This window comes from Ostrea edulis, chromosome 2, assembly GCF_947568905.1.
Source record: "Ostrea edulis chromosome 2, xbOstEdul1.1, whole genome shotgun sequence".
NCBI lineage: Eukaryota > Metazoa > Mollusca > Bivalvia > Ostreida > Ostreidae > Ostrea > Ostrea edulis.
Window position 1 is genome coordinate 106475435 of NC_079165.1, and position 22570 is coordinate 106498004.

The 22570-nt window shown below is 37.0% G+C and overlaps 3 protein-coding genes across 4 annotated transcripts; 2 read left to right on the plus strand and 1 right to left on the minus strand.

Annotated features, from left to right (window-relative positions):
- The first annotated feature begins 3075 nt into the window (after positions 1 to 3075).
- On the plus strand, positions 3076 to 4871 carry LOC125681494 (G-protein coupled receptor dmsr-1-like). The gene has a single exon (XM_048921628.2). It carries the CDS (start codon positions 3189 to 3191, stop codon positions 4341 to 4343), a length of 1155 nt encoding a protein of 384 aa, XP_048777585.1. The 5' UTR covers positions 3076 to 3188; the 3' UTR covers positions 4344 to 4871.
- Positions 4872 to 11832: 6961 nt separating this feature from the next.
- LOC125681495 (zinc finger protein 862-like) lies at positions 11833 to 14913 on the minus strand. 2 transcript variants are annotated; one of them, XM_048921630.2, is made up of 3 exons: positions 14621 to 14913; positions 14001 to 14188; positions 11833 to 13772 (listed from the first exon to the last, which is right to left on the minus strand). In XM_048921630.2, exons 2-3 carry the CDS (start codon positions 14136 to 14138, stop codon positions 12822 to 12824), a joined length of 1089 nt encoding a protein of 362 aa, XP_048777587.2. In that variant the 5' UTR covers positions 14139 to 14188; positions 14621 to 14913; the 3' UTR covers positions 11833 to 12821. The 2 variants fall into 2 exon arrangements, with proteins under 2 accessions (XP_048777587.2, XP_048777586.2); XM_048921629.2 differs by lacking the exon at positions 14621 to 14913 and having other exon boundaries at positions 14001 to 14255.
- A 4981-nt stretch (positions 14914 to 19894) lies between these two features.
- Positions 19895 to 21424, plus strand: LOC125681591 (G-protein coupled receptor dmsr-1-like). The gene has a single exon (XM_048921748.2). The coding sequence runs from the start codon at positions 20109 to 20111 to the stop codon at positions 21255 to 21257; it is 1149 nt and encodes a 382-aa protein (XP_048777705.1). The 5' UTR covers positions 19895 to 20108; the 3' UTR covers positions 21258 to 21424.
- The last annotated feature ends 1146 nt before the right edge of the window (positions 21425 to 22570 follow it).

Below are 22570 nucleotides of genomic sequence, written 5' to 3' on the forward strand. Positions count from 1 at the left end.
TGTCGAATTGAAGGCCACAGCAAGATATTTTTTCTTCTCACGTAGAAGTTTTTGAATAAATTCTGCTTTATGTGAATATAAAAAAGCTAACAAAGAAGCGCAATTCGTGCCCGTAGGAATTCCAACAGACTGTTGGAAGACTTCATCACCAAAATCTACGAAGATATTGTCAATGAGGAACTCCAGCATATTTTTTATTTTAACTTCAGAGTACTTGTGCGTGGAATCAGAGTGGTGTTTAACAAAGTAATTTTTTGAATGACTGATCACTAGATATGAATATTTCCGTTTTTGTTGAAGAAGTAACTGTCTATAATGTCAAAAAGTCTAGTCTTTCATTTATCGTGAGTAATAGTCGTGTATAGTGTTGAAAAGTCATACGTTTTGATGTTGTTGATTTGAGAAAATCTTTGCGATTTCAAGTTCTTTAGATTTTTGTAGAATCCACATTTGATTTACAACACTTCTGGCATATGTAGTGGCACTGTACGTTTGAAGTTTCTCCTTCACACCTGTTAATATTTTCGTGAGGAGCAAAAATAGAGGCTTGGTAGTATATTTATATATTGTTCCATAATATAAAATTCGATATATTCACTGAAACATATGTAGCAAATCTAGCGCACACTGCCACTCAGTAAAGATTATTATATAGAGCATGATGTAAATACCACATGGCAGGCTAGAATCCACGTGATCGATTATGCTTACTCCTCCAAGGCACCTGATCCCACCTCTGGTGTGTCCAGGGGTTCGTGTTTGCCCAACTATCTATTTTGTATTGCTTATAGGAGTTATGAGATTGATCACTGTTCGTTATCTTCACCTTTTATAGGAGTTATGAGATTGATCACTGTTCGTTATCTTTACCTTTCATACAAGGCAAACAACCCCAGCTTGCGAAGTAGAGGACTTTTTAAAAGCAACCAATGGGTGCATGGTTTTCTGAACTTTATTCTAGTTATAACATAATATTGTTCTTCAACTACAATTAATTAAAATTCGCCCATTTTACGTTAAAGCTCTGAAATTGTGTCCTATCGCGAGTCGACAAAAGTACATGAATTTAAGTTTATAGCCTGAAAGATGTGAATTGTACATTGATAATTTTTTACAAGTTCTCCATATTTCTACTCTATTCTAAATCCTCCACCTGAAGAATGTATTATACAATTTCAAGCGATTTATTAGGATACATTTGAGATTTATCACTGTTCTTTATCTTCACCTTTCATTTGAGACTTGTACGTGTATCAACTTCCTCTTTGTAATCTAGATAAATATTTTTGGTGAATTCGACTCGTTACACCTTGAACTTGGTCAGTTAACTATGAGAAAAATTGTGACCAGATTTTGGACTCTGAAAACTGCATGTGTCTGTTATTAAGACAAGTTCTACATTATGCAGTCTTGAGAGGATACCTGCAGCTAGGTATGTTCTTCTTTGTTGATTGCTAATCGTTTAATGCTATGTTGTTTTTAATATATATCTAAAGTCATTACTAGTAATCAATCATGTTTTTATCATATCCATATGCTTATAAATCACTCATAAATCTAATAATAAACAATTACCCGGGAAATGATTAGGTGGCCTTTATATTTGTAAATACTCCAAACATGGCCGCCGATTTACAATTTTCCGAATTAATGAGAGAGTGGAGTAGCTCCGAGTATGGAGAAATTAATATAATGAATTAATGATCAATATTTCACCAAAGGTAAACTTAAATTATTTGTTCACAGATTACGTGCTTGGTGGCTTGATCCAGTGTACGTCATCAATATCTAGGATTAGCCACGGACATTTGTTGCAAACATGATATGTATATTTTTATTTCAAAGTGAACTTATTTGGAAAAAGTTTGGTATGCGTGTGATTTATAAAGTACATGTACAACTAAAAATCCTTACATGTAACTTCTGCCAGAGGAATAGAATAGGGAAGTTTGGAATTAGGATTTGATAGCTTAAAGTTATGGAAGTTTCTATATTTGTAACAAATAATGACAAAAAAAAAAAACCCCAAAAAAACCCCAAACTCATTCATAGCTTTTTGTGCTGTAACATTCTACAGCATGTGAATGTTTACAAGGAAGTTCGAAAAGAGTGGGTATTTCTTGATTTAACTACAGCTTTACCTTATAAAAATTAAGCCAGAATTTCAATCAAGCATTAGATGAACACCCCTCTTAAAATGATTAATCTTAGGTCACAAGATATGCTTGCTCTTCTTTTATTTAGCATTCTTTATAAGGTTTATGAGATTGATCACTGTTCGTTATCTCCACTTGTTCCATCTTATAATGGGCTGATTGCTACTGTATATATAATGTCAGCGTAGTATACTGGTAAAAAGGTGAAGATAACGGTGATCAATCTAACAGCTCCTACAAACAATAGGACAAACACAGATCCCTGAATATACTAGAGGTGATCAATCTCATAGCTCCTACAAACAATAGGACAAACACAGATCCCTGGACATACTAGAGGTGATCTGACTTTAGTGGAAGGAGCTTGGCGATCCTCGGGCCTGATATATGTAGGATTTTCACATCAAACCGAATTAAAATGTATAACATTGTGGAGAACAAAAATGCTTTTCAGGTATGTTTTTTCAAAATAAATGTATACGCGTTTAGAAATCAGATGTGAGTAGTACTTTCCCTATAATCACAATGAATTTCACTCCAATGACTTGGTAAATAGCTGTACTATAGACGACATGAAAAATTCATTGAGATAGTTCGACTAAATCAAAAATATATATTTGCTTTGCATGTCAGGTAAACGTTACAGAACTTTTATAAGACTCTTACCGGAAGTCGATGCAGTAGCCACTAACCTAATTTCGATTAAACATGTTCAAAACTCAAATTTTTGCAGGATGCGATGACAAAAAACCTTAAATATGTCAAACTACACGTATTTTTATTCTCGGACCACATCATCTTCGCAGGACCATCCACTGGGAACAAAAATTAATCGTCGGAAAATCAATGATCTCTGGATCAATCATCAGTAATCACTCGAATCCTTTAAAATAACGAGTCCACAAACTGCTACAGATTACTCTCAGGATTCGCGAGGCATTGACGCGGTGATTAGGACAGCACATTAGCACGATGATCATTCACGTCTAGGGAAAAATATTTCTTTTACGATCCACCAGACAACGGTAAATAATGTTGAACAACAGCAGTGATTTCAGTGATGTTCCGGCTGAAGTGGGCGGATACCGGGCGGTGCACGGCTACATTTCCGGGGGAGTATGTGTCGTAGGTGTCATTTTAAACATGGTGAATTTCATTGTTTGGTCCAGACAAGCGTTAAAGACGAGCACTAATCTCCTCCTCGCAACACTCGCTGTGGCGGATGGACTGTCCTTACTTTTCTATCTCGTGTACGTAACGTATTTCTTCATTGCAACAGGTCCTAGTGAACTCATCTACCATTCCGAATCAGGCATGTACACGGTTGTCGTCTGCTTCCATGAATTTATTGCATTTCATACATTTTCAAACTGGCTGATTATATCCCTTGCCATATTTCGCTACCTTGGGGTATGTCATAATAGTATTTCCAAACAATACTGCACGAGACGGCGGGCCTGGGTGGCAGTTGTGGCAGTGTTCACAGTCACCGCGGTAGTTACAGTACCGTTCTACATGTACTATGAGGTGTACCAATTCACGGACCCTACCCACGGTCACAATTACTGGATCCGCAAGACATTCTTTGTTCGGACGCATATCACCTACCAAACGGTTCTATTGTGGCTGTACGGAGTGATTTTCAAGGTGCTGCCGAGCGTGGCCATGATTGTGCTGTGTATAATTATGATTCATAAACTTCGACAAGCCACAGAACGAAATAATACCTTAAACAGAGAAGTGTATCATTCCCACATCGCGTCTCAGCGTTACAGAAGGTCCACTCTAATGCTCATTATGATTGTTACCATCTACTTTCTGACCGAGTTACCCGTGGGCATCATGGCCTTCTTGTCCGGTCTGAAGGGAGGGGAGAGTCACTTCTTCTACTTTCTACTGTACTCCTACGTGGGGGACATGATAGACCTCATCGCTCTCCTCAACAGCTGCTTGAATTTTTTCGTTTATATTGCTATGTGCAGTAAATTCAGAACTACGTTGATTAAATGTGTGAAAACATATTTCGGAATGTCTCTTTGCCATGGAAAGGACCTGCTTACACATCAGCTGTCTAAGATTGAGGGACCCAAGTTGTTCGTGTATAAACGCTATTGTTATACCTGTCAACAAGAGAGAGGTGTTCCGAAGTTATTAATCTCCCGGTATCATTCTTACTCCATGCCGTGATTACTGAATTTATCGGACGATTTTAATGTATTGTTTATCTTTATAATAATGACGACACCGATATATAACGTTTGAATGAGATCGAAATGTTCCCATTTTAAATTTCCTCAAGCATTGATTTGACGTATGTTCATCATTGTCACGTGATTTCAATATCAACTACAACATACAAAACCACCTTTATCATTATTATATGGAGGCAAATTTTATGACTGACCAGTTCTATATTATAAAGACAATAAATAGATGTACATGATTTATTTTTAGATATATGAAATCATGTGGTTGATGAGGATAATAGTGTGACCACTCATATAAAAAAATCAATTCAAAACCAGCTAACCGATTTCATTATTTAGTTAATCTAAAAATTACTACTACAAATAACCATACTTTATCGATATTAAATTGTACTTGAAATAAGTTATCAAAGCAACCCCAATTATCCCTAATTTAAAAATCTGCGAAAAGCAAATACACTTCTCTCATTCCAGCAATTATTATCAATAAACACTATTGATTAACGGTGTCAGAAGATGATTTTTTCAAAAAATGATCCCAGATAAACGAGTCCTTGATTCTGGATGTATTTAATCAGCTTCGGAGACTACAAATGATCGTACTGTCGGCTGCAGGCTGTTCGCCCCTGCTTTGGAAGGTCAGCTTGGATTTGCAGTGGTATGGAATTCCTAATCTATGAAAAAATCCACTTTAATCAGCCCTTTTGTTCCAGGAAACTGTGAGGAAACAATTCACTTCTCGTGTCATTTTATCTAAGAACGTGCTTGATTAAAGTGCTCAATATCATAGTTATATAGTTCATAAACGTTCACTACCCTCTCAACCACTTTTAAAATAGAGGCTGTTTTGTATTCTCATATATACAGGCATCTGTTTGAATTAGTCCGTTTTGTGACTGAACAGCGTGAAATATCACATGTCTGCTATATCTACCCATCAGCTGAACTCTCCTGAATTCCCTAGCAACAGATTGGGATCGTGGGTAGATAATTCTCTAGTTCACCAACAACAATCATGGGTGTAGTAGAAATTTGATTTCACTATGTAAGCTTCCTCAACTGTTTTTACTATGTAAGAAGGATGGGGTTTTTTAGGTTTAAACATGTGTGGGATTTGATAATCAATGTGCAGTTTAATTTTTTTTCTTGTATAGATCGATTGTAGTTCCTAACTGATCGCAAAAACTTCAACTTAAAACACATCTTAATATCTATTTTCCCAATATTTTGCCGTCGATATATTTACCAATTGTAATGATACATAGCCATTCTTCATGTCAGAATGTGTGAACAGTGTGCGTATGAATCGTGATAAATATAGAAAGCCCATTGTAAGAACTTCTGACGGAAATGAAAGTAGAAAGGAAATACATATATGAAGAAAATAAAATAACGCGCTTCATGAAGTATGCTGGTATGAAGCGTCACAGTGCAGGTCCGTATGTACAGGTACTTATATAAAAATTAACTTTATTTCGTAATCAAACACGCCGTTTTTACTCTTTTTATATATAGAAAACATATGTAACCAGTAATTAAGAGAAATACCCTATACCAAGGGGTCTTTTCGGGCCTCTTCAGCCGGTGTTGTTTACAAACAAACAATCGAAACTACAGTCTGTCAAGCAATGGTTCGTACAATCAAATCATCCTGAAAAATATAAATCATTGAATTATTTTACAAACGGGAACTTTCTGATCAGTTTTGAAACATGTGGTTTCTGGAATTCATTGAAACTCAAATTCCAATAATAGTCACCTTTGCTTCATTTACAAACCATGCAAATTCAACATTTCAGTCACTTAAATACAAATTACCATATAAGCATCGAATATTGATTATTGATTGATTGCTTTTACGTCCCGTCCAGAATTTTTCGCTCATATTCTAAAGACGTCACCAGCTGTTGGTGACGTATCACATCACCTTAGCCCTAAGCTTAGCGCTCAGGACCATCGCAGTAAGGGTGCTTTATCGTGCCAACGCCTGCCGTGACACGGGACCTCCGTTTTTAAGGTCATATCCGAAAGATCCGAGATTCTCACTTCTAACCCTAACCCTGATCCTCACTTCTAAACGTCGAGCATTTTGCGAAGGAACAATCACTACTTATTTCAACGTCTTAGGTTTGACGCGGCCATGACACGAGCGGGATTGAACTCACGACCTCCCGGTTACGAAGCGAACGCTCTACCAGTGAGCTACCGCGAAACTTATGAAAAGCACATACAAAACCTTTTGATGATGATTTTTTTTATGTGTGTAAAAACTTCGCTTGAAATGATTCAATGAGCAGATATATTAATCACACTTGAATTTCTACACACTTACAGTAAATTGTATCATTTCTTATATTTTTCTTCAAATATTTTGTGTTTCCCCATTAACTAGTAAATCTTCATACTTGCATGATATTTCATACATTTATAATTTTTGAAAACCGCATAAATGGTTTAACAAAATTAATAGTTTTATTGTTTTATTTTTATAAAGCGAGTTTTTAGAATGGTTTCTTCCGTTTCCATTTTTGAATAAAACATGTCATTTTACAATTCCTGTGTGTTTCCTCCTCAGTAGTTTAAAATATTTAATATTTTAGCGGCCGATTTGAAGCTTTGCATCACAAATATATTGTATATTATGGAGGCTTGTCCTCTATGCAATGAAATTGAAATTTTCAGTCATTGCAGAGATATGCAGATGTATTTGAAATGTGCTTGGGGATGAGCAAAAGTTCACAGCATATTTAAACCGGCAATCAGCCAAAACTATCAAACATGGCTATATTTTAAGGAAACAGCAATCAATTCATTAGAGATAACTGCACAGAAATAAACTGTGTCTTCCTATAGCAAGGCATGTAGTGAGTCATGTTTCATATACCGGTCATAAAATAGCAGCGAATGACCCACATTACACTGTCTTATTTTAATGTATATTAAATGACCATTCGATGAGAGAGAGAGAGAGAGAGAGAGAGAGAGAGAGAGAGAACATTAAAAACCAACAACACTCAACATACAAAGCGTCGTGTCTGATTGTAGAAAGCACTAAAATGACCAACGACACCACCAATCTGGAATTGTCATTTCATGGACACACCAGAGGTGGGATCAGGTGACTAGGGGGAATAAGCATCCCTTGTTAACCGGTCACACCCACCGTAAGCGCTATATCTTAATCAGGTAAACGGAATAATCCGTAGTCAAAATCAGCATGTAAAGAACGGCCTAACAATAGGTATGAAACAATTCGGACAGCAATTCATCCATTGATAGAATGTATTTGCAATCTAATTCATTACTAAGTCAAAAACCCAAAACCTTTTATACTTGTAAAACTTGATGAGACATCCTTGCACATTTAATGATACTTTTTTTTCATGAGTAGTTTTACAACAATAACAAAAACAAGGGGCAGTTATGCCACCTATAAAGAGCTTCATTTTTCATATTCTAAAATGACAAATGATTTACGCTTACAAAGGGTTAATATTTGGACAAGGGTTAATATTTGGACAAAGGGTTAATAGTTGGACGATGAAGAACCGACATACTGTAACACCTGTAGGTATAGTGTATGGTAAGGTTAACGACCTTCTAAACGTTGCCTTTAACTATAATTAAGGATATCGCATATCAAAATTTAAATATATATTCAGGAAAATATGAATGACGACCTCTATGTACTTGCGGTTTGCATTGAATGTATGTAATTTTTCATTGATATTTTGATAAACAATTAGGTTAAAATTTCAATTTACTATCATCCGCCAAAGTTCGATATTAAAGGTAAATGTTGTAAATTTTACTTACATTTTTCGTATTTTTATGTCACCTGAGTAAACTCAATTGGTGCGTCTGTCGTCGTCCGTAGTTCATTAACAATTGAACATTCTTAACTTCTTGATAACTATTATTCCAATTCATTTCGGTATGAAAAATCTTTGGGACAAGGGGGACAAAAATTGTAATTTTCAGGACTCCTGCACCCATGGGACCTTAGGAGCGGGACAAAACTGCAAACAATTTACCAATATTCAAAACTCTTCTTCTCTGCAACCGCACAGATGCAAGAAAACCTAAATGCAGTGCAGAACGTAGTACAGGACGGCCTCTACCAAAATTGAAAACTTCATAATCCCCAGGAAAGAGGTTCTGATCCCAGGGCGAGGCCAAACTTGGTATACATGTATATACATGTATAATATTAGTGTATATGTGAAAACATATTAATGATATATGCTTTAATGCTATTGGTACTAAATTGAAACTCAATGGATATTTAGAAGGAGTAGGTAGTCCTTTACCAAAATTGTAATTTCATGATCCTAGGAACAAGGGTTTGGTTCCTGAGTGGAGTCAAAATTATTATAGTGGTTGTTGTTTCTATCCTTTGAAGGACTTCTTTAAGTTTGTCGATACTGTATAAAAACGAAGTGCATATTTAGGAAAATTATAAAAAGATGTACAAAAAAACCCAACAACAAACAAATAAAAAAAAACAACACGGTGAATTTGGCAACCCCAGGGTTCTGACTTTAGGATGGATCTAAATTAGTGATATCCTTTAATTTTAATGCATGTATTATATCATGTACATAAAGCCTTTCATCAATGTATGCACTTTTAAGGACATTGAAGTTTTAAAAGAACACGTCTTGTTTTAAACTGCTGCTGACTATCAGAATTTAGCTTAGATATTCAGAGGAGGAATTTTTATGTCCCCGCCACAGAGTGGTCAAGACATATAGTTTTGCCCTTGTGAATGTTGAAGACAACGAACAGTGATCAATCTCATAACTCCTATAAGCAATACAAAATAGAGAATTGGGCAAACACGGACCCCTGGATATACCAGAGGTGGGATCAGGTGCCTAGGAGGAGTAAGCATCCCCTGTCAACCGGTCACACCCGCCATGAGCTCTATACCTTGATAAGGTAAACGGAGTTATCCGTAGTAAAAGGTAGTGTGCCAAGAACGGCCTAATAATCGGTATGAAACAAGTCAGACAGCATTTGACCCAATGATAGGTTGTATTGGCAAACTAGATAGTTATAACGACCGTAAAATTTGCGAAATGCTGACTTTAAACGAGATTATTGAAACCCCCACACCATCAACATGTTTGTCAGTAGCCTGCCTCCATTTAAAAACTGGTCATACACAGAACAAGCTCTTGCGTATTGAATCAGTTGAGATATATAAACACCATATGCAGGTGATAATGGAATATAGTTACATAAATATGGGAAGTTGACGATGGAGAAGCTGAAATCATCCCGTTTGTCATACAGTTGAGTTGTCAGTTTGCCGTTAATATCTATTTTCAATAAAATATCTAAGTATGAAGCAGAAGTGAAAGACTCTATGGTGTCTTTTATTTCGAGTTCACATGGATATATCGATTTCGACAAATGAATGAAAATGATTATTGTTGATAGACAAAACGTCGTCAATATATCTAAATGTCGCATTGAAGGCCACAACAAGAGTCCTTCCTTCTGTCCTACCGCCACACTCAGTTTTTCAGACTTTATCACTAAACTCCTTGAGATATTGAATCGATTTTTTTCGTATGAGTTACAGATCGAGTTTGAGTTTTGTTCCAGGTCGTTGGTTTTGGGTGGAGGTGTGCCCCTTTAACCAGGGCCGTAACTGCCGATGAGGCAGACGAGGCAACTGCCTCGTCTGATTTTTTGGCAAAAAAGAAAATAAAATTATATAAATGTTATATTATAGGATATATGTTTAAAATGAAGACAAGCACCTTTGTCTTTGACACCATATTACGATTCTTTACATAGTACAAATGAAACACAAACATGATAAATTGGGATTTAAAAAGTGTCATTTTCAGTCGTAAAGTCAATCGGCGGCCCCCAATCCCCTGCCTCCCCTGATTTAGAACCCTACTTACGGCCCTGTTAACGTAGAAAAATTACTGTTGTGACCAGTTTTCCGGACTTTTTTCTTAACACATAGATATATTGAATTGATTTTTTGTTTGCAGATGTATATTGATAAGTTACAGATCGAGTTGCAATTGTGTTCCGATTCGCTGATTTTGGATGGAGTTGTGCCCCTTTAAAGAAGAAAAATTAATATTAGGACGTTTATCGGACTTTATTTCTTTCAATGCCTATGGAATATTGAAGTGAAATTTTTGTGTGCTGATGTATATTGATGAGTTACAGATCGAGTTTGTTTTGTACTGGTTCGTTGATTTTTGATGAAGTTGTATTAATTTTATGGCTGTTAAAACATATAAACGATTGCTGTTGAGTTCTCCATGGTACTAGATGCGTGTAACATACAATCTGAATACCACATTCAATGCTATACATTGATAGATGTCCTACATTTGACTTTACTGCAGGCGGGGGCATTTGTGTACGTGCCGACACATCTAGTTTTTTCTAGATTCCATAGCCCTTGGGACTAGTGATACTCTTAACTAGTACTCAGGTGACCGATAAGGCCTGTGGGACTCTTGTTTTTCTCTATATTTTGATAAATGAAATTTATTTTTTATATGTACATTTCACTTTTATTGTGTGTCGGAATATTTCCCGCCGTTAAAATAGATGCACTTTATTTATCAAGATTGATACGAGCATTGTTCACATTTACAGTGCATTAATGAAGAATCGTATACCACACAATTTGTAAAGATGAAAGGTGAGTATAACGAACAGTGATCGATCTCATAACTCCTATTAGCAATACAAAATAGATAGTTGGACGAACACGAATCCCTGGGTATACCAGAGGTGGGATCAGGTGCCCAGGAGGATTTATTTGAAGTCAAAATCATTGGAAATATTATACTTAAACAAAGAAGGTCACGTTTTGGCAAGACATGCAAGTGGTCGTTATTGATCATAACCCAACATGGACCGATGCAGAGAGAAAGAGCACTGAAAATCTGGTATGCATCGCTTTACATCAAAGCCATTTTGTCCAGACGGAATGAACAAATTGAATTATTTCACGCGCATGAATCTAGAACAAATCCTCAGCCTAATCAGATCCCCCCGCCCAATCGCCAATGTTCACCTGATGAAATATTCTCTGTTGTATAATTCATAAAAATGCACTTATCTCTCTAGTTGCAAAGCTCTGAAAAATTGTAGCTATATTTTCACCCTCCATTTCTACATCCGTTAAACACTATTAGAAATAATTATAAGTAAGAATTCATATAGCTCTTTGATTTGGATTTTTTGGGGTCTAAAAATTGAGGTTTAAATTTGTTTGACCATAATTTTTTGACCTTGAAAAGGAAAAAAAAAATGAATTGACATTGAAAACTTGTGCATCATTTTTCTCGTAGACTTGTTATTGGGGTGTTGATTTTAGTGCGAGATTCTTTGTTTTTATCTTACTTTTACATTAATCTTACTGTCATTTGTCTTTGATGGCACTGTTCATCATCCGAACCCACATTTATATATATATTTCAGGGGTTGCTCTGGCTTTAAAAATTCTGTCGCCAGAAAAATCGCCAGCTGCAATTTTTTGTCGCCAATTTGTAGAAAGTGGAGCCAGCTAAAGTGCCAGAAAAAACACCATAATTTATGACCATTTTTGATGTGTCAATGTATTGACTTGCGAGTTGTTTTATATCTCTACTGATATGTGTGTATTTGCTTCTCTTATCTATGTTTTACTGTATTTATTCCCATTATAGTAAGACAGTGAACAATTTTCATAATTTATTATAATAAATATCATAAACGTTTATAATATCAAGCACTAGAATATCATCACGCACTGTTTGCATTAACTAAGGCAGAGTCTATCACTGAGTGTTACATCAAGATCCTCCGAGCCTTGGTAGATGCCCACTTGTCAAATGCAGTTCCATAGTCCAAAGGCTCAGTAAAGAGGCTCAAACGCATAAGGTTTTCCAGTGTTTCAATGCACAGCTTGTTTCTCAGGTCGGTTTTTATAATGTTCATTTTTGAGAAACCTCTTTCGCAATCAACGGTGCTGACAGGTGCAACAAGAAGTCTCTCAGCAGCTACAGCAAGGGCAGGGTAGGTAGACTTGGACCTTATGCTAAGCTGAAGCAAGTCCCTAACACCTAAGTAAACATGGGGGTTCTTGGCAACTTGGATCTTAGCATAACCCTGAAAATTAACTAGTTCAGCTTCCACGTCAGACTTTGAACCTACACCACAAGAAGATAGATAGTCGGACACTACAGAAGAAGCCTCAGAAAGAACAGAACTATCAGACTGTGAGTAAAACGATGGGTCAAACAACTGAGTTAGAGCCCTTAACACTGTAGCATCTCCCTCCTCTGTAAACCTAGACCTAAGGTTGTCAATCACTAAACCTACAAACTGGGAACAGGCTGAAGAAGCCTCTGACCTCTGCTGGGCACTGTCCCTGATATTGTGACCCTTAAACTCAAAAGTGCACAAACCAACTGAATCAACTTCTGGGGTTTCAGGTGACTTGGTTAAGAAACTGAGAAAGATTGCCACCTGATCCAGATCTGAGACCTTCCAAAACCTCAACAGTAGACAGAAGGAGGGGGTTCACCTCTGTGAAGTCAATATCAGACCTCTGATAGGACTTGCACAGAATCGCCAAATGCCTAAGAACATCAGCCAGGTAGTGTGACGTGTACAAGAACTTATAAGTGGTGATAGGTTTATGCATAGCAAGAGCCTTAGCAGAGTTGTCCTCAAGAAATACACTGACTAGGGAAGAGTAATTGTCAACAACTGCCTGCACACTACCTTCAAAAGTTAGCCACCTAGTATGAAAGACCTGCTGCAGACGGGTTTTAGAATCCTTAAGGACTGCTTGGATACCCTCAAGCCTGGACATGTTCTTGGGAGAATAGGCAAAGTACTTATACATACTGTTAATGACATCCTGAAATTTTACCAAATACCTCACCTTGTCTGCAGCATTTCCTGTACCAAGAGCTAACCTGTGGGCAATACAGTGAGTAGCCAACAAACCACTAGTCACCTCCCTAAGCCTAGTCACAACACCACTCTTACAACCTACCATAACTGAAGCACCATCTGTTGAAACACCAACCAACTTGTCAAGAGGCAAACCATAAGACTCGAGCATACTTACAAGTACAGTGAAAATGGATTCTGCATTTGCAGTTGACAACTGTCTAATACCAAGAAACCGAGTAATAGGCTGAACCCTACCACCTACACTAGCCAAGTACCTAATATAAACCATTAGATTCTGATGAACAGAGACATCTGTACTCTCATCTAGCATAATGCTGAACACTCCAGAGTTCTGAACCTGACCTAACAACTGATCTACCACTACCTCTGCCATAGACTGCTGAAATTCCTTAGTGCTGCTGTGGTGCGAGTATGATGTGTGGTTGTCCACTTTGAGGTCTTTCAGTTGAGTTGCACCCTGAAATAGAGGAATGTTCCAAAAGTCTGTTGCAAGGATAAATAAAGAGCAATATTATACTGTCCATGTATTCATATTGACATTATTATTAACAAAACACAAGTAATGCCACAATAAAGGCAAGTCAATTATGGACATCCCATTGAAGTCTAATTACCGGGTAATTTGCTATGGCATAGTGAAAATGTCACAATTCAAAATTGTATTATTGTACTCTAATATAAATACCTGTGTGATACAAAGTTGGTGGAGTTCAGGCACAATAGTGTTAGCAATGTCATGTTGTGCTGCAAACATTACATTGGTCATGGCAGATACGATGGCATTCTTGCTCTTGGACAATGCTGCAACCTTTGCCTTGTCCATATCCCTTGTCTGTTTGCTTACTGTCGCTGCAAAGGTGTGGCTGTTATCACCTGAAAAATCAAAACATTGAAATAAAGACACTACAGTGGCGGATCCAGAGAGGGTATTTCCTGGGGATCGGACCCCCCCCCCCCCTTGTCAGAAAACTTAGTTAAAATAAGGTTAAAGTGGCATTTAAAGGTGGAACACCCCCTTTCAAAACCAAAATTAGTAGTGGACCCCCCTTTAAAAAATCCCTGGGTCCGTCCCTGAGTTGTATATTTTTATACCAATTACATGTATATACATTTCGCCACCCCCCCCCCCCCTCCCGATTCACTAGTAATTTTCCAAATCATAATATTGTCACCATGTATATATACACAACGTAATTCTCTAAAATTACATGTTGAACAATAGTAACCTAACAAAAATATTATATATATGGCCAAATATTGAATAAAAGAAACGTTTTCTTATTAACTCTATGATAAATGTCGTACAAATTTCCGAAGTTGTATGGTCCGAGTTTCGGCAATTTTTTTCCACATCGTAAATAACAGTGTTAAATCATAGCAAGTACGTATTCATGAGGCTGTACAACATATTTCATTTGTCTTTTTTAATCGATTGTTCACTGCACGAATTCAAATGATAGTTGTTCACGTGTCCCGATCAGACTTTCAGAATTAAGATCATCGGTGATCTTCTGTAAATTTCTGCATTTTATTATCACATTCCCTTGCTAGAAGTTTAAAAGAAATACGAGACTATCAAATTCCTCTGAGTATTTCGTTGTTTTACGCTCTTTAAAACGTGACTTTAAAAAAAATATATATATATATATATTGGCTATATATATACATTACGTCAGTTTTGAAATTCCCCTCGCGCGCAGGAGTATTTGTAGAGGCCTACAGCAGATTTCCTATTTATATATACTAATAATCTTATCGCTGTTTTTTTTTTTGGGGGGGGGGGGGTGCATGCAAATCTTTTCAAGCTTGTAATTATAGGAGGTTAGATACTTTAAAGCAAATTTGTACGACCAGTTTAGAAAAAATATATTATAAAAATATACAATCTATACATATAGATATTTATATAAAAAGAAGTTTCCTACCTTTTCTCAATTCGTGCTTAGTGACACTTTCTTTCTTCATAATATCGCATCCAGTTGTGAAAACGTACACTACTTGGGCACTAATGCACAAGTCACAAAACATTAGTTTAAGCTTCACGTCATAACGTAACCACGGACGGCCAAATTTCCAAGCGTCCATGAATTTCCGAGAACTTGGTGTCTTAGGTGTTGCACATTCACTGATTTTTGAATGAACGGGTGTCTTAGAAGGTGTTGCACATTCTCTGATTTTTGAATGCACTGGTGTAGTTGGTTCCGGATCACTGGAATTTGATCGAAAGCCGAATGCCGTTAACTTCTGCACTTTTGATTTTGTCGGAGTTGAAAATTCTAACTTGCGCTTACCCATGTTTAGCAAAATGTATGTGACCGTTACGATGTATGTACATGGTATCAAGTGATCTTTTTATTTTGTTTGGGATAAGTATCGGAATATCAAATACATATTCTGTCTCTTTCAACTTTCTCAAACTCAGTTGCGCTTGGCTATCGGCTTCAAATGACGAACAAAAAGACCTTTATTTTCATTCGCTTTATTAAAATCCTTCACAGATCTGAGCAAGTAAATTACTTAATCGCCAACGACTGTGTTATCACAACTATTAAATTGATAATTACGAGTCACCATCTCGTGCTCTTTAATCCAATTATCGATTGTTTGTAACTTACCTGATCTGTCAATCAGCACCTGTTAGCAGACTGCGCTAGTTTACATATACTTTACCTGCGTTTAAATCTAGCAGCACGTGCTTCCGATATGCGGTCAATTTTGATATATGCCAATTTCAATATACAAAACCTTGTCGCCAAAAATATCGCCAGCGGCCGATTTTTGTCGCCAGATCAAATAAAAAATCGCAATTGGCGACATTGGCGAAGCCCAGCGCGATCCCTGTATTTTAAAAATTTAAACCTCCATTTTACCATTCATGAGGAAAAGGAAAGGTGAAGATAATGCACTTTTAAAGCATACAAAAAGCACGTGTTATAATGAACAGTGATCAATCTCATAACTCATATAAGGAATACAAAATAAACAGTTGCACAAATACGGACCACTGGAAACACCAGAGGTGGGATCATATACCTAGGAGGAGTAAGTATCCTCTGTTGACCGGTCACAGCCGCTGTGGGGTCTATGTCTTGATCAGGTAAACGGAGTATTCAAAATCAGTGTGTCAAGAACAAGTTAACAATCGGTATGAAGCACGTCAGACATAATTTAACGCAATGATAGGCTCTCATTACAAATTGGTAAAGAATCTATATTATTTAACGTCCCTCTCAAGAGTCGAAGGCAAAAATACATATGAATATAATACAAATAAAATGAACAAGAGGCCCTGAATACTAGTGAAAACACTACACTATCAAATCTAGAAAAAACAATTCCTGTTCTGAATATCTAAGCTAAATTCTAATGTTCAGCAATAGTATAAAACAAGATGTGTTCTTAAAACTTGACTGCTCTCAAAAGTGCATACACTGATGAAAGGTTTTGAATAATAGGTGTATTAACATTAAAACATCAAAATATACAACTAATTTGGACCCATCCTAAAGTCATAACCCTGGGTTGTGAAATTCACCATTTTTTGTACATCATTTTCTGCTTAATTCCTACGTATGCATTTAGATTTTATACAGTATCAGCACACTTACACATAAATACTATATACTAAGTTTGGCCCCAACCTGGGGTCAAAACCCCTACTCTGGGGAAAATCAAATTTACAATGTTGGTAAAAGACCACCTAGCTGCTCTATTTATTTACTTTCTAGTTAATATCAATAGCACTAAAGAAGATGTTATTTTACAATTTTGGCAGAGGTTTTCCTGCTCTACATCAATATGCATTTAGTTTTTCTTACACGTGTGTGGTTCTTGAGAAGAAGATTTTTGAAAATTTGTCAATTTTGGGTAGTTTTTGCCCCGCCCTAGGGTCCAGGGGTACAGAAATCCTAAAATTTACAATTTACGTCCCCCTTGTCCCAATGATGCTTCATACCAAATTTGAAAAGAATTGGAACGGTAGTTATTAAGAAGTTAAAAATGTTCAATTGTTAACGCACGACGGACGACAACCAATTGCAATAGGTCACCTGAGTTTATTCAAGTGACCTAAAATATATTTTAAAACACACTTTCTCTTCCCATATACTCAATAACAGATGGTGTACTGGGCCACCCCCAGTCTGCTTTCTCTTTTTGGCACTGACTGTAAATCGTGCCATTTCTTCTTTACAGCGGCAACATAGATCCCCTTCCAGCACCACACGCCAGGTCCTGACCTGGAACCCACAGGGCAAGAGAAAGAGGGGACGTCCAAGAAACACCTGGAGGCGTGACTCAGAAGTAGAATTGTGGAACTTCAAATAAGTTTTCACTTTAACCTTTGTGTTCAAAATAGGCTCCTTATTATATCGAAAATACTTATCAACATTCTTGTTTGAAAGTTTTCCCCCTTCCGTAAATATACCAATGGGATATATAAATGCTAATTGACACTTGCTCAGAATATCGTGAACAGGAAGGAGTGATGAATGGTGCATTATATTTCTTTAAACAAATTCCCTAATGTAATGCACCTACAGTTAAACAAAGTACCAAATGTGTTTTATCAGTAAAATCTTACCTATCAGTAACTTCCTGCCAAGTTTCAGTTTTCGCACTAGTCAACGAGGAGGAAAACTTCCCATAAGTGTGTTGTAGTTGGTGGACAGAGTTCACCCAAACCTCCAGTTCTGAATAATTTGCTTTTCTCTACTTCTTCGTAGACATACTACTTTGAAATACAGGACAAACGATTGGAGTGAAAATAGTCACTCCGTACGCATACGTTCGATCGTACATTTAAGAATAAATAAGTTCCGTTTGCGGCTATGAACGGTTTTGTGAATACCATTTTACGAGTACGTAACTCTAATCTGAAGTCAGACGTAAATCCTACGTCTACATTTACGCCTACGAATTTTCGTAAATATGTGCCTAGGGGGAGGAAATATCCCCTGTCGACCGGTCACACCCGCCGTGAGCACGATACGATGAATCGTACGTTAAGGAGGTACTCTACATCGTCTTTAATGGCTGACATCCTTTTAAACATGGATGAAAATATAAATATTAGCCTCCACTTTTCATCCGTATTATTTTTTCTGATGTAGCATTCCTTCTTAAATTATATTCAAGTAATAGCGAGCGAAGCTCGCGTCGCGAAGCGACGCGGCGAGCTCGCTCCAATGATTACGCAATTGAGTCACATGGTTTGCTCTTCATCAACTGAAAAATGATGGGGACTACCCATAATGCCTCCGGAAAAATGTCGCCGTCACTGCGGTATACTTCATTGACAATCCCGTAATTAAAATAATTAGATTGTTTAGAAAGTACGATTAACGTTTTTAAATTCCAGACAAGCTTTCTCATAGCTTCAAACGTTTTGTTTTTGCTTGGTTTGAGAGAAGAAATAACATTGCAACTAATATGACGTCACAATTTGTAACTGTTTACACCAAGCGCGTTATATTTCCCACGTTAAATGAAGAGGCGGATAAAAGTCGTGTTGCAAGATGTTAATGGGCTTCGCTCGTCTCAACGGTCACACCGTAAAACATATTAGGAACACAGTAGCGCAGAGGTAGTGTTTTCGCTTCTCACCGTGACCTGAGTTCGATCTCCGTGATCGGCAGTGGTTGTATGTGACACAGTATGTTTGTGGTCGTCCGCTCGGACACGTGGGTTTCGTCCGGATACTTCGGATACTTTGGTTTCCTCCCACATAATGACCCGCTAGTGTCAACATCCGTGCATCAAAGGACCCCATTTGAAATCATCTTTCGAGCTTTCAAGGGTTAACTTATCCTTGGTATATTTGTATGTATGTATATACCGAATAAACATTTATTGATTTATTTTGTTTTACCAACAAACAAATTAGAGTAAACCAATAAGGGACTTGAATGAATTACTGTTTTGGAAGACGAAATTGCGTAAAGGAATCCGAAACAATACAATAATGGCACACTTTAGAAACACGTGGTCGATACTCATGGCCGAAGCGATAAATATATTCACTGTGTTATTCTTAATATTGTTTAAAACAAGTTATGTTCTCATATATTTTCAATTTTGGCAGATATTTTTAAAATACTAGCAACCGGGAAACCACATTGATAACACGGTATCTTTTAGTTTTTAGCATTTGAAGAACTACAAGCAATATTTTTCAACGGTTTCCATGGTGACGTCCGAATCAATATCGTTGATGATAACGTGGTTTGATTGTGACGTTCTAGTTACCAGTACTTCAAAAATTTCTGCGCAAAAATGAAAGTTTATGAAAAAATAACCCTCGATTGGAGTTGCTAACAATGTGAAGGGAAAACTCCAGAATAGATATTAAAAAACTTATTTTAAAAAAAAAACCTCACAAATATCAAACAATTTCAATAACTAGAGGAAAATTCTTGATACTGTTGTAAGCTACAATTAAAGCTTTTTAAAGTAACTATAGTAAAAACGTTGATACTATAGGAAACTGCGGTTCACCATGTAGGATTGTTTTTGTTTAAAATATCCATGTACACTGCTTTGTCACAGTATTTACGATTATACACACCTCATCTCACTGAGATAATTGTTAATACACGGTAAACAAATCGTCATCAAAATATTCAAGATCTGACACATCACATGACCCAGGGATTGACTTCCGCGTCAGTAAGTAGTACTTAAATGTGTAAAATCCCTCCATCTTATCATTCTGTAGTAGAGCGACTCACTGTTGTCTGTCCGAGTTCAAAAGTTGACCCGCATTCTTACTGTAACAATCTGAAGCGCCGAAAGCATGAAGAACGACACGATCCTTGAAGACCTGGGACCTGAACCAGTTAAGGGCTACCGTCATGTACACGGTTACGTCAGCGGGACCATCTGTGTAATTGGCATAGTTTTGAACATTCTTAATGCGTATGTTTGGTCGAGAAAAAAGATGCGGACCTCCACCAATTTGCTGCTGACAGTCCTAGCCTTCACCGATTTAATTTCGCTATTTCTCTACTTGGTATACGTGACCTATTTCTTCACAGCCACTGGCCCAAGTGAGTTAATTTATCATTCCAAAGGGTGGATGTATATCGTAGTGATATGTTTTCACGAGTTCATCGCTTTCCACACCATCTCTAACTGGCTGACCATATCCCTGGCCATCTTCCGTTACATGAAGGTCTGTCAACCAAATGCCGCCAAAAAGTACTGCAACATTAACCGCGCCAAGCTGACCATCATGATAGTGTTCATCGTATCGACATTGGCCACGGTGCCATTCTACCTTTACTATGAGGTGTACGAGTCCTCAGAGGACAACGCAAATCTCACGGGTTACTGGATCCGCAAAACATCGTTCGCTAAAAATCACATTGACTATCAGACGACATTGCTTTGGTTGTATGGAGTGATATTCAAAGTGGTTCCTAGTATGGCAATGATCATTCTCAGTGTTATGTTGATTAAAGAGCTCCGTGTTGCAATGAAACGGAAGGACCATCTGAAAAGGAGTCCGAGCCATCAGCACGCTAACATCACTACCGGATACGGAAGAACAACAATAATGCTTGTGGTTATCGTTCTGATTTATATTCTGATGGAATTACCTGTCGGAATAATGGCGTTTCTTTCCGGAATTGAGGGAGGTGAAAGTCATTTCTTTTATTTTTTGTTGTATTCTTACGTCGGGGACATCATAGATATGACAGTGCTCATCAACGGGACGTTGAATTTTGTCGTTTATTTCTGCATCAGTAAGCAGTTTCGATCCGTGTTGAAGGCTCTCATTCGTAATAAGGTGGCCAAGATTTACGAAATCAGTGACAGCCATGGTGAACATTCAGTGTCACGTGACAATACGGACAATATGGAGCTTTCTACTTCCGCTGCAGAGAATTCTCATCCCAAATTACGAATCTGGAACTCCATTAAAGCGAGCTTCCGGAGATGATTGTTTTGCAATGACCATATGACCTTGGTCAATAACTGACCACATCCTAGCGTGATCGATTAGAGAATACGAAAGTGTTAAGAGAGGGAACTAAATATATAACTTATTTTGTGAAAATGTTATGAATGATTATGATGTGAAGTAAACCTACAAGGGATAATAGTAAATGTTGTTATAAAAAGATGTCGACAAATATTTGTCCAGACATTGCTCACTGCAACTACTGTTATAATTAACAAAAGAAAGGAACTCGAATATTGCAACCTTCTCGTCAACACTGCAACAATCGGTCAAGAGGGGTTAAACTATGAAATTGCATTTGAATGATTAAATAACACACCAGTGAAATATGATACGAATGGACAGTGGAGAATGGGTACAATGATATTTTGAAATGGGTAATTTTCGAATTTACCTTATTTAGTTAAAATGAATGCAGTTTTAGAAGAAAGCAATCTAATAATAAAAATAAAACCCCTGCTGGACTCGAATCCACGATCTACAAATGAACAGTCGACACGTTAACCTACTGAGCTACGAAGTTAGGCACTTGGATTGAAAAGGAATATGAAGAATTGCTGATATATATATATATATATATATATATATATATATATATATATATATATATATATATATATATATATTCATATTCATGTTTCAAAAGAAAGTCAGCCATTATGACGATGTACTGTTCAGCCTTAATCGCTTGTCACGTGGATACTCGCAATTCCCGAGACTTCCCGACCTATAGAAAATTCAATTTTCCAATGCTAGCCGGGAAGATACGATTTGTCATAATGACTCTGCATTGTGAAATGAGAGTCAGGTTTTCAGATTAGACATAGACAGTTTAGCTGGACGTAGGTTGTGTACATTGACGTCGCGTCATTGCGCGACAAAATCACATGGGACATTTATTTGGACATTAAGTATCTTTTCGTTTTCGTAAATGGACGCGGGATAAAATGAAATGTTGTACATTCTATATAGTAAATATTATGTACTTTCTGCAAGTTATATTCATTAAAATATTCGCGTTGGAATAATGCTTAGAAATAAGACATAAATTGGTAGAATTGTTTAAAAAGCGCAGTATTTGTAGAATAAGGACATTTCACTGGACACCGATAAAATTAATCTACTTCATGGATATACTCAGAATTATATAATACTGGCAGACACTGTGCTCCACGATACATGTACATTATAAATGTAACAAGGATAGTCAACTTCCCCCTGTATTAGGCATACTACTGGTCATGATGATTTGCATTTGCAGTCTATCTACAAACACGGGACACCACTGACAG